The 11,878-nt window shown below is 46.0% G+C and overlaps 2 protein-coding genes across 2 annotated transcripts in view; one reads left to right on the forward strand and one right to left on the reverse strand.

Annotated features, from left to right (window-relative positions):
* Window positions 1–2: 2 nt before the first annotated feature.
* PRG4 (proteoglycan 4) lies at window positions 3–6,817 on the forward strand (the record flags this gene model as incomplete). The annotated part of the gene is made up of 7 exons (XM_017834941.1): window positions 3–1,980; window positions 2,888–2,977; window positions 3,724–3,863; window positions 4,512–4,668; window positions 5,215–5,394; window positions 5,595–5,720; window positions 6,660–6,817. Coding segments are annotated over 7 exons (2,775 nt in total), but the record flags the coding sequence as incomplete, so codon positions are not given.
* TPR (translocated promoter region, nuclear basket protein) overlaps window positions 6,797–11,878 on the reverse strand; it is a 33,707-nt gene continuing 28,625 nt past the window's right edge. Inside the window, 7 exon segments of the mRNA XM_017834950.1 lie at window positions 6,797–7,017; window positions 7,904–8,002; window positions 8,862–8,980; window positions 9,677–9,833; window positions 9,992–10,087; window positions 10,752–10,858; window positions 11,479–11,573. Of these exon segments, the coding sequence (XP_017690439.1) occupies window positions 6,962–7,017; window positions 7,904–8,002; window positions 8,862–8,980; window positions 9,677–9,833; window positions 9,992–10,087; window positions 10,752–10,858; window positions 11,479–11,573 (729 nt within the window). The 3' untranslated portion in view covers window positions 6,797–6,961.

The following is an 11,878-nucleotide window of genomic DNA, read 5'->3' on the forward strand; positions in this document are numbered from 1 at the left end:
CAACTGAGGCACCAACAACTGAGGCTGAATCTCCCACCACCCCAAAACCTGAGGAGACAACCCCTGAGGCAACTGAGGCACCAACAACCGAGGCTGAATCTCCCACCACCCCAAAACCTGAAGACACAACCCCTGAGGCAACAGAGGCACCAACAACTGAGGCTGAATCTCCCACCACCCCAAAACCTGAAGACACAACCCCTGAGGCAACTGAGGCACCAACAACTGAGGCACCAACAACTGAGGCTGAATCTCCCACCACCCCTAAACCTGAAGACACAACCCCTGAGGCAACTGAGGCACCAACAACTGAGGCTGAATCTCCCACCACCCCTAAACCTGAAGACACAACCCCTGAGGCAACTGAGGCACCAACAACTGAGGCTGAAACTCCCACCACCTTAAAACCTGAAGACACAACCCCTGAGGCCACTGAGGCTGAATCTCCCACCACCCCTAAACCTGAACACACAACCCCTGAGGCCACTGAAGCTGAATCTCCCACCACCTTAAAACCTGAAGACACAACCCCTGAGGCAACTGAGGCACCAACAACTGAGGCTGAATCTCCCACCACTCCTAAACCTGAAGACACAACCCCAGAGGAAACCACAATGACGGCAGACTCCCCCACCACCCCTAAACCTGAAGAGACAACCCCAGAGGAGCCAACAACCAAGGCTGATTCCCCTACCACTCCTAAACCTGAAGAAACAACTCCAGAGGAAGCCACAACCAAGGCAGACTCTCCCACCACACCTAAACCTGAAGAGACAACCCCAGAGGAAACAACAACCAAGGCAGACTCCCCCACCACCCTTAAACCTGAGGAGACAACCCCAGAGGAGCCAACAACCAAGGCTGATTCCCCTACCACTCCTAAACCTGAAGAGACAACTCCAGAGGAAGCCACAACCAAGGCAGACTCTCCCACCACTCCCAAACCTGAAGACACAACCCCAGAGGAAACAACAGCCAAGTCAGACTCCCTCACCACTCCCAAGCCTGAGGAGACAACTCCAGAGGAAGCCACAACCAAGGCTGAGAGCCCCTCCACCCCTAAAACAGAGGACACAGTCTCTCCGACCACCCCTGCAGCCCCCAAGGCTGACACCACCGTGGTACAGACAACAACACCCACTGCAGTGACAACCTCTGCCCCCAGATTAGTCTCAACTGCTGACAAAGACACAGCAGCTCCCAGCAGTGCTGCAGCCACTACAGCTGAGAAGGACACTCCCACACCTGGAGCAGACACAATGCTTTCAGATACCACAATGGAGATCAAGGAGGTAACAACACCCAAGAAAGACAGAACTACTCTGCTTAAAGACATTTTAACAGCCACAATTGGGAAAGACTTGGCTACCGTAGCTGTGGTGACAACAGCTAAGCCAGGTGACTCTCCTAAAGGTATGGATGACATTCCAGATGCGGCCAAACAACCTGTCACTGCAGCAGCTGCATCAGAAGCAACAACAGCAGCCACAGCTCCCTTGCCCAAGCCCGCAACCACCAAAGCAGAGTCAACTCCTGAACCCAGCAAGGTGGTAACACCCAGTGAAAAAGAGACAAGTACAGAAGTGGAGCAGGCTGCTGCAGCTCCAGAGAGCACAGGTGCTACTTGTGTGGTGGTGATGACAGCAGCTGGCAAAAAAGAGGTAACAACCACCAAAGAAGTGAGCACCACACCTGGCAGAGAACTGGAACAGGTCACTGAAAAGGCCCCTGGTACTGACAAAGCAGAGGTAACTACAGTTGCCAAAGAAACCACTACCAGGGATAAAAAAGACACGATAGAAGAAATGTATCTTGTTTCTAACGGGACATCCAAGCCAACAATACATTTCCAGGAGGTCACTGAGAGCAGAGAGGAGCCTCATCCAACTGACCCTGAAACTCTGCCTGTGAAAGAACCCGAGATAAACAAGCCTTTAATACCAATTGGGGACCTGCCAATGTTACCTGGAGAAACACAAGGTAATTGCATTCCAGTAGATACAAATCACCAGTAACTCACCAGGACATGGCACTGTCCCAGTGCCCGGCCACAAGCATGGCACTACAGCTGCCACTGTCCTGAATATGGGAACCTCAGTTAAATCAATTCTCTGGGTAGTTTAGAACATGATCTGAATTAGTTGGTTTCAGTAATTGGCCCTGCTGAAAAATGTTTGCTGTAAGTACAATCGAAGATGCAAACAGAGAAAAAGTCAAGGAAAAAAGATGATAAATTTCTTACTAGGGAGTCCGGCTGAATATCTACCACTAATGGAACCTAACCTGGCATTTTGTAGCTGCATCCAAAACATATAAGACATAAGCCAGACAAGATTTTCTTTCCTTGTATTCTCTTTCCTCTGTGCTTTTTACCACAACATTTTTCATGCCCTCACTATTTATTTTAATCAGATATATAGCCTGCAGGTTCTTGGGCATTTTTTTCAGTCATATATTGAAAGATATTTTGGAGGGGGAAAAAAGTGTTTTAGATAGGAAAATACTTGGATTTCTGTCCAAAAGAGCTCATCCTTCCTTTATGTTTAACTGAAAGTAAGTGTAAATGCTTTTTTAAAGAAATAAGGAGAGGGAAGAGAGCTCACTAGAGCAGCTTGGGGAAACATCAAATAAAATCCTGGAGCACGGAGAAATTACATGAGGGCTGTTTGTGGGTATTTTTCTGAATTACGGGTACATAGGTGTGACAAATAAGCAAAGACACCACACGTGGTCACTGGGCACCGCTGGGGCCGCAACACGAGGGCCAAACTTTCCCAGAACACACCTCCAAGCAGTGATTAAACCCTGGCTCCCGGTGGGGGTAAGGGGGGAAATTAATGCAATCCTTGTTGAACATTGAACAAGTCCACCTGCCTGTGTCCTGCAGAGAGGAAGGACGACGAGAAGGACCTGTGCAGCGGGAGGCCGGCGGACGGCATGGTGGCCCTGCCCAACGGCACCCTGGCCGTCTTCCGAGGTGAGGCTGCCCCGGACCTCCTCTTCCCTCACCGTCCCCATCTCTCGTCCTCCTGGTCCTCCTGCTCCTCCTGCTGCTCCTCCTCCTTCACCTGTCCTGGCACGGCCCCCTTCCTCCTCCCCGCCCTCAACCTGTCCCGTGCCAGCCCCTCTTCTTCCTTCTCCTCCTCCCTCACCTGCCCTGGCCCTCCTTCTCCTCCTCTTCCCTCCCCTGGCCCGTCCCCCTTCCTCCTTCTCCCTCACCCGCCCCTGCCCCTGCCCCATCCCTCTTCTTCCTCTTCCTCCGTCACCTGCCGCGTCCCCGTCCCTCATCCTCTTCCCTCACCTGCCCCTGCTCCTGCCCCGTCCCTCTTGTTTCTCCTCCCTTACCTGCCCCTGCCCCCCTTCTCCTCCTCTTCCCTCACCTGCCCCGGCCCCCTTCCTCCTTCTCCCTCACCTGTCCCTGCTCCTGCTTCCCCTTTCCTCCTCCTCCTCCTCCTCTTCCCTCACCTGTCCCGGCTGCTCGAGCCCCTCACGGGCCCGGAGCCGCCCCAGCCGCTGTCCCCAGGGCAGGAGGGCCGTGTCCCCGCGGTGTCCCCGGGGCAGGAGGGCCGTGTCCCCGCGGTGTCCCCAGAGCAGGAGGGCCGTGTCCCCGCGGTGTCCCCAGGGCAGGAGGGCCGTGTCCCCGCGGTGTCCCCAGGGCAGGAGGGCCGTGTCCCCGGGGCAGGACACGCCGTCCCCGCCGCCCCTGACGCCTCTGCCCCCCAGGTCACTACTACTGGCTGCTGAACGGCCGGAGCCCGCCGAGCACCAACCCCCGCCGCATCACCGACGGCTGGGGCATCCCCTCCCCGATCGACTCCGTCTTCTCCAGGTGCAACTGCGATGGGAAAACCTTCTTCATCAAGGTGGGCGCGGGCCCGGCCCGGGGCGGGACTGATGAGGAGCAGCTGCGGGGCTCAGCCTGGAGAAAAGGAGGCTCAGGGGGGACCTTCTGGCTCTGCAACCCCCTGACAGGAGGGGGGAGCCGGGGGGGGTCGGGCTCTGCTGCCAGGGAACAAGGGACAGGAGGAGAGGGAACGGCCTCAAACTGTGCCAGGGGAGGCTCAGGTTGGATATTGGGAAAACTTGGACCCAGATTTGTTCCTAGTATGTTTCCCTCCCTGAGAGAAAATAATGAAATGCCCCCACCTCTTTAAAGATGTTATATAGTCATTTCCCAAGGAATCGTTCAGGCCTGGAATTCAAGCAGCTTGTTATATTAATAAAAATCAGGAGATTTAGAAAACAAATCCCTTTGCTCAGTAACCTCTCTTAAAAATTAGTTTCTAACATACTCTAGCCCAACTCAAATGTTAAAAGACTGCAGAAGGTATTTTATAAAGTAGCAGTAGTTTTTTCCTGTTTGTAATGGATGCAGGAGTGATTCCAGTCAGATTTATAATGTACCTATCAAAGTCCTACTGTTTATTTATGGATTATTCTTCAGGTTTGTGTTGAAGTTCAATAACTAAGAATAATTTTCTCTAAAGCTCATTTTCCCCTTGAATCCTCAGGGCCCCCTGTACTGGCGTTTCACTAATGGAGTTATGGATCCAGGCTATCCCAAACCTCTTGCCAATGGATTTGCAGGGTTAAGTGGGAGAATAGTAGCAACCTTACCTGTGGCAAGATTCAACAACAGACCAGAATCTGTTTATTTTATCAAGAGAGGTATGTCTCCTATCTCTGAAGTCCAGGGATCATGAAAAGGTGCTTGAATTACCTTAGGAATAAAACACCGTTTCTCTTGACCCAAAGACCAATTTCTTTCAAAAACAAAAACATAACTGATGTCAGTGTTCCAGGTGGTCAAAAATAGCTTAAAGATGTAAAAACATTTCTTAGTACTTACAGGTCTTTCAGTGCATTTTAAAACAGGTCTGTACAGGAGAGAATCCAGCACTGCAGTGGCCAAATATTAAAATAAGTTTTACCTGGTGGTAAAACTATTTTAGTCCCAAATTAATTAGAGGAGGGGAGGCTTTAATCTTACTAGTTCATAACTATGTATGGAAATGTCCCTATTTCTTATTTTGTATTTTAAATTAATGTCATTTCCTTCACATACATGAATGCTGTACTACCAGCATAACATTATTTGCTATTGATTTTGTGTGTGTAATATGGATACCAATGACACCTTCATATCTGATCAGTGATTGCTGGGTGTTTCCTGGGGTTTTGTTTTTAAACTAATGAAACAAATGCCTCCTTTAGATGGGAACATGCAGCAGTATGTCTACAGACAAGAACCAGCCAAGAAGTGTCAGAGAAGAGCACGGATTACCATCAGATACCCAGCTTTTGTGCCAAGAGTTGTCATCCGGAGGCGCTTCCAACGTGCCGTGCGGATGCCGACCATCATCCGGACTGTCAGAGTCAACCCGCACCCAACTGGTAACTCATGCTTATTAAGGGTCTGTTATACAACTGTTGTAACCTTAGTAGGTTCTGAAACAACATTCTGTTTCACCTTTTTAAAATGTAGTACTTTAAGATGTTTTTAATGCAGCGGCTCTCGCTGCGGGTGACAAGCACACGGCCGCCACAGCAGACACTGTGACACCTCCTCACTGAGGGTTTCTTTTTGCTTGCAGGAGTTCTGCGCAAGGAAATCCGAATGCAAACCTACTGGAGAGGCCTCCCCAAAGTCATCCACTCAACTCTTTCCATACCCAACCAGAACAAGCCCGATGGTTACGATTACTATGCCTTCTCTTACAGTAAGTTAAAGCTAAAGGACATTGCTATAGATCTCAAAAGACACAGAGATGAGGAAGAAGCCCATGTTATCACTTGTGGTTCTACAAGACTGATTTTAAGCACTACTAAAATGTCCTGAGAATTCAAATGTTGCCTGTAATCAAGAGATGTTTCTAATAAGAATCAATAGTTACAGGACAGAGAGCAGCAATGAAATACAGTGGTTCAAACCAGCCTGATGAGGAATGTATTGCCATGGAGTCCAGGCTTGTAAAGTGACAAAAACCTCAATATTTAAACGCAGAATTATATAAATGATAGACTGAAATCCTTGGATCACCCCACAGCAATACTTTTTTCACTGTCTTCTATGTTTCTGACAAAAGGGAAGGACACGAACCACTTTGCTTCCCAGGAAAGCATTATTTATGATCCCAGATAAGGTAGATTCTTTCTTTGTAGCCAGGATCATGTACAAGCACTCCTCAGAGTGGATTATTCAGGCAAAAAGCTCTAGTATCCTGTATTTGGATAGTTGTTAAAGTCCCTGTCAGGATGATTCAATTCCTCACCTTAACACTCATTCACACTTGGGGACCACAGAGTTCCCACTTTTGTAGTCAGTGCAGGATTGTTTTGTTTTTAGCTTGTTTAATTTCCAAATTCTCAAGATTATTTCTGTGTTCAACCAGTACAAAAGTATTCTTCCCTACTCCTGTTCTTGGGACAGATTTAATTATTAGCAGTACTATAAAACTTAATACATCCCAGGTCTTATAAAAAATAAAGGCGAGAGTAGAAGTTTATTGTTAGAGCCTCCCAACTCCACACATGCACGTGGAATGAAAAATCTGTTATTCGGGCCTAAATGCCATCAAAATGCAGGCTTTAATTTCTGGATTCTTTCCATGTATTAAATGTAGTTTCTGGAATTTAATCCTGACCTCTCTTCCTTCCAGATCGGTACTACAGCTTGGATATTGGCAAAAGAATAGCAAGACCTGTTACTGCTCTCACAGGAAAGACTGTATCCAAAGACTGGTACAACTGTCCCAGCAAGTGATGCACAGCAGAGGATTTTAAAAAAGAGATGCCATTTGAACGTCACCATTTTTTCTAATTTTATTAATAAAAGACAATGAAATGTGTGCACACAACTCTAAGTATGAAATGCTGCTTTAAGCTCTGGCTTCATTACACTAAAGCAACCACAGGCAAACTGGCACTTTGTATACACAGCTGGAATTACTTTACAGATCGTTCAACTAATGTTTCCTCTGTTCAGGCCTCCTCTGCCTCCCATGGCATGAGTTACACCTGTGTTGGGAAAGAAAACAAATGCATTAAAGGAATGAAAGGATTTAATCAGCCATTGTGACAATTCATCCTTCCCTAAGGAACTGCCACTGCAGAGGAGCAGATCCTTTCTGACTGAGGTCAAGTTCCCCTCTCTCCCCTGAGCCTGGTGACACACAGGTCACCTCTGTCATGTAAAAGGGGGGGCTGACTATCCTGTGCTGGGTGCTGAAAGAACCAGCAGAGCATTCTTACCACACCTGAAATCAGCTGTTGTTGTTGTTGTTATTAAAATTATGGTGACAGATGAAAGAAAATCTATCCTAGGCCCACCTCCTCACTTTTTTTTTCCTTTAAAATACCAGCTAAACTATATTTCAGTGCTAAAATTGGGTCTTCTACAATGTTAAAATAATGACAAATGGAATACAATTCATCTAAGGATTTTCTTAATACAGAAGTTGCAAACAAGAACTTATTGTTGTGGTTGAACTCTATTTTGCACTATAAAAAATCCTTAATACTTCCAGAAACTTTTGTTTAAATCAGTATAGGACACAGTGATGTCATAACTGGAACTCTTAAAGTGCCAAATGGGAACTGCTCTGTAACTAAACCCAAAGATTTCTAGACTTCTGTCTAAAAAACTTGCAAGTGTAAGATGTATTGCCCTTTACTTTCTCTCCACTGATGAGAACCAAGTGCCAGAGAAGCAGAAAGTTTGCCTGCCTACAAACTGCTCAGACACATTTAAACAAAACTAGAGCTTTTAGGGTCACATACCAGAACCTAGGGCAGGGCATCATTCCGTGTCTAGAACAAACACAGCCTATGAAGTACTTCACAGAGTGTCCCCAGAGGAAGGAAGTCCCACAGAGCCATGGCCTGGAGCCCCCCAGGCACTTACCCCTCTGCCTGTTGAACTGGCGCCCGCGGACCCCCGTGCGCAGCGTCGGGGGCTGCAGCCGCACCCGGCGCAGGGACTTGGGCTGGTTGCTGCTCGTGTCTGTGGAGAGGGGGGAATGCAGAAAGGAAGTCTGTGCCTGGCAGGTTCTCAATGTTTATGTGATTTGATAGGAGTTATGCTCTCTAATTTACTTTAGAATCATGAAGGCGCCTCCTTATTTCACTGACATGTCCTCCGATATAAATAAAAGCCTGAAGGCAAATAAGTTTGGCACTCCTTTTGTTACTTGTGTGTAAATGGGTAACTCACTGATTTACTTTACTTTTTTAATTGAAGGAAAAATAGCTTTAAAGCTGACATCAAACATACCAGTGGATAAACCAGCAAAGTATCAGTAACTTCTGCTCCCTGAAGCATTATTCTTACTCAGCCTACTCCAGCTACTGCGGGCCAGGGAAAACTGGTTTGCCAAAGCACAGAATTTACAGGCAGCAAAACATGATCCTGCTCTAAGAGAATTCAGGGAGACCTTACAACTCCTTCCAGTGCCTAAAGGGGCTCCAAGAGAGCTGGAGAGGGACTCTGGACAAGGGCCTGGAGGGACAGGACAAGGGGGAATGGCTTCCCAGTGCCAGAGGGCAGGGTTAGCTGGGATATTGGGAAGGAATTCTTGGCTGTGAGGGCAGTGAGGCCCTGGCACAGGTTGCCCAGAGAAGCTGTGGCTGCCCCATCCCTGGAATTGTCCTTGGAGCAACCTGGTCTTATGGAAGTGGTTCCTGCCCATGGGAACTGGATGGGCTTTAAGATCCCTTCCAAACCCAATCATTCCATGAGTCTGTGATTCAAAGAGTTTTCTCTTACTTTGTGTATCTTGGCTACCAGCCATGCTGCTGGACATAGAGGTTCCCACACTTAATGCAGTGGAATGAAACAGCTCTTCCCAACAGTTATTCTGTACCTGCAGATGAACTTGAAGGAGGATCCTGACTAGTTGAAGGAAGATCTGACTCATCAGATGCTTGAACAGATTCTTCTTCTTGCTGGCTATCAATTTCTAGACCTGCTTCTGAAGTAATGCTAGGAGAGAAGGAGGGGGAGGAAAACCATGGAAGTGTATTCACATTCTTTCAAAACGCTCAGGCAAAAAAGGCACCGACTTGGAACACAAAGATTCAATGAAACTCAAAAGTAAAATATGGCATAAAATGATAAACTATCCCCTTTTAGATCTGTAATGCATTTGATCATAATACAAAATACAGCAATTACTAGAAATATTAAAAACTGCACTCGTAAAATGGAAGACAAAACCATTTGTCTACGAAATTCATATTCCCCCCACGCTACATCTTTTGTACCTGCACTGTCTTAACTGACTTCATTACATATCTGTGCTTTGAATGAGGAGTGATTTGCTATATTAAACAGGAATGCTTTAGCCTTTATTCAGCAAACCCCCATCCTTCAACTTGGCCCTTTACCATCAGTTTTGACTACTGCAGATCCCTCTGCATTCTCTAAAAAATACAGAAATATATTTTTAAAGATTTTATTTTTGTGACTTTTATACGAGCTTTGTTAAACCAGGAGAAAATCAGAAGAAACCCTTTGTTTCTGAATGAAAAGGTCAGATTCTACTGCTTCAGAGCTTACTAAATCCTGTTTGAGCTGTCCTTCCTACCAGAACAGGTTAAACTGCCAGTGACTCACAGACACACCGGGATGAAAACAAATCATTAAATGTGCTAGTGAAGCAAATGAGTTGTATTTTACCCTTCAGATTCTGCCTCTGCAAACACTTCATCGCCATCGTCCCCAGCCCCAGGCTCTGTGGTGGTGGACAGGTTGCCAGTGGACGTGGTGACCATGGGCACGGACTGGGACGCGTGTTCCGAGGCGTCGGCCGAGGCGCTCTCCGTGAACACCGTCACTGCTCGGGGCAACAAACAGCCTGTCAGCCCCCATTCCCTGCACAGAATCCACGGAAACCACAGGCAGGGCAGGGCAAGGACTACTGGCATTTCATTATTTGCTGAGCAGTCGAGGTTTGCAGCCTTTACTTTGGTCTGCCAACCTCCTGCCACTCACCCGGTGCCGCTACTTGTAACGGGGTTGTGGGGACGCTCCGACCCCCAGATTCCTCCTCGTGAGCAAGGAACAGTGGGGTTTCATACATTCCTAAGCCTGCAACACAAAGGGTCAGTGACAATCATCAAAATAACCAGCTAAAACCCAGAATATAATTGATGTCTTCCCCCTGCTGAAATCCAGCAATTTGTCCTTACATACAGAGACTTTTATAATTTTATTGGCTTAATGTCAGAGCTGATTATATTTTATTGAAAGGTAAAAAACTTGATGAAAATATTACTGCTTGGTTTGTTTACTGTCATCCTTTTCTCATGCCATTATTTTGCATGAGCTTTCTTCAGGGAGCAGTGTATGTTCCATGTCAACAGGGAACAGGGGAAAGGGACTGAATCAGGACAGTAGAGACACATTGCTGGGACACTTTTCAGCAGGTGAGGATATATCCCAAAGATTTCTTTGGTTTTGCTGTTTGCCCCTATTTTTTTATGAGAGGAAAGCTACAACCAAAATTAAAGTTAAACCCCATTCCTGCAATATTTCATTTCATTTTAAAATCATAATACAAGCAGAAATTTTGCAGCTTGAAGGAAACTCCTTTTCACTTTCTGTTAAGTCTCCCTCTGCTTACAATTATTTAAGAATTGCAGGTTTCCACACTTTTAACTATTTCCCAAGTTAGAACTGTGGTGGTTTTTTTACTGAATTATTTCTTTTTCACTCCAAGACCCATGGCAAAGGAAGCACAGGGCTGGTTTACCTCCTTGGGATGCAAGCTGACCCAGATCAGAGTGACTGGAGCTAGTTTGTGGCATATCTTCAGGGGGTCCAAATCTGAACCGAGGAACTCCAGCCACCTGGGGGGAACTGTCAAAACAAAGATTTAAGGAATTCTGCAGCTTCCCCAATGATCAGGGCAGGGTGGGGGGGAAGACAACTTTCCAACCAAACCAAGAGAGCAAATTATACATGAGACAAAATGAATTCCTCCTGACCGTAAAAATCAGCTAAACTACTGCTAAATGAATAACAATCAGCTTCTTAAATGATTTGGAATGCATTCAAAATCAGTAGAACAGTCCTGAAGAGAATACTCTTTACATATCCATCCTCTGAATTCTCACAATTTTAACTGGATTCCTGAATGTGTCCAGAACATCCCAAAATAAAAAATGGGGTAACTTTTCCTACTTTTATTGGTAATATTAATGGGGGGGGGAAGACTGAGGAAGGAAATTAGATGGAACTTCTGTTTGTTTTATCTCTTCTTTAGTCAGTAAGTTACTGACTTAATACAGTTAATACACTGGACATTATCCACCTCCTAATTTGATGATCAGTTATATGACATACAGTTCAAACAATGATTTTCTATCATACTATTTAGCATTTTTTAGCCAATCACAAGTTCATTTAATTTGAATTTATTTTCATTCCACTGAAAAACAGAATAAGGAAAAGCCTTTTTTTTAATTTAATCTACTTACTGAATGGCTTCTGCAAATCCATCAGTACGATGTGGAACTACAAGAGTTGGTGTGCTTGGAACTGTTCTGTCCTCATCATCAAAGAAGTGCTGCTGCTGGAAGAAAAGAGACTGATATGAGAGCCTACAATGTATTTCCAATTTCTACCAGCTGAGTTAAAGGTTGATTCTTCCACACAGTCCAACAAAACAAAGACAGATTCAGCCCTAACAAAATTCTTGTCTAATTTCAGACATCTAAATAGTCCTTACAGTTGATAAAAAATACCCAAACCAAACCAAAATAAGCCCCATAAACTTGCAAGGCACCCATCTTTCCAAAGATTTTTTAGACATCTATTCCATGAGATCATCCTACCACTGAAGTGCCACTGCAAAGGAATCTCAGGGTGACTCATTCC

The sequence above is a fragment of the Lepidothrix coronata genome, unplaced genomic scaffold (genome assembly GCF_001604755.1).
Source record: "Lepidothrix coronata isolate B3197 unplaced genomic scaffold, Lepidothrix_coronata-1.0 Scaffold246, whole genome shotgun sequence".
Lineage (NCBI taxonomy): Eukaryota > Metazoa > Chordata > Aves > Passeriformes > Pipridae > Lepidothrix > Lepidothrix coronata.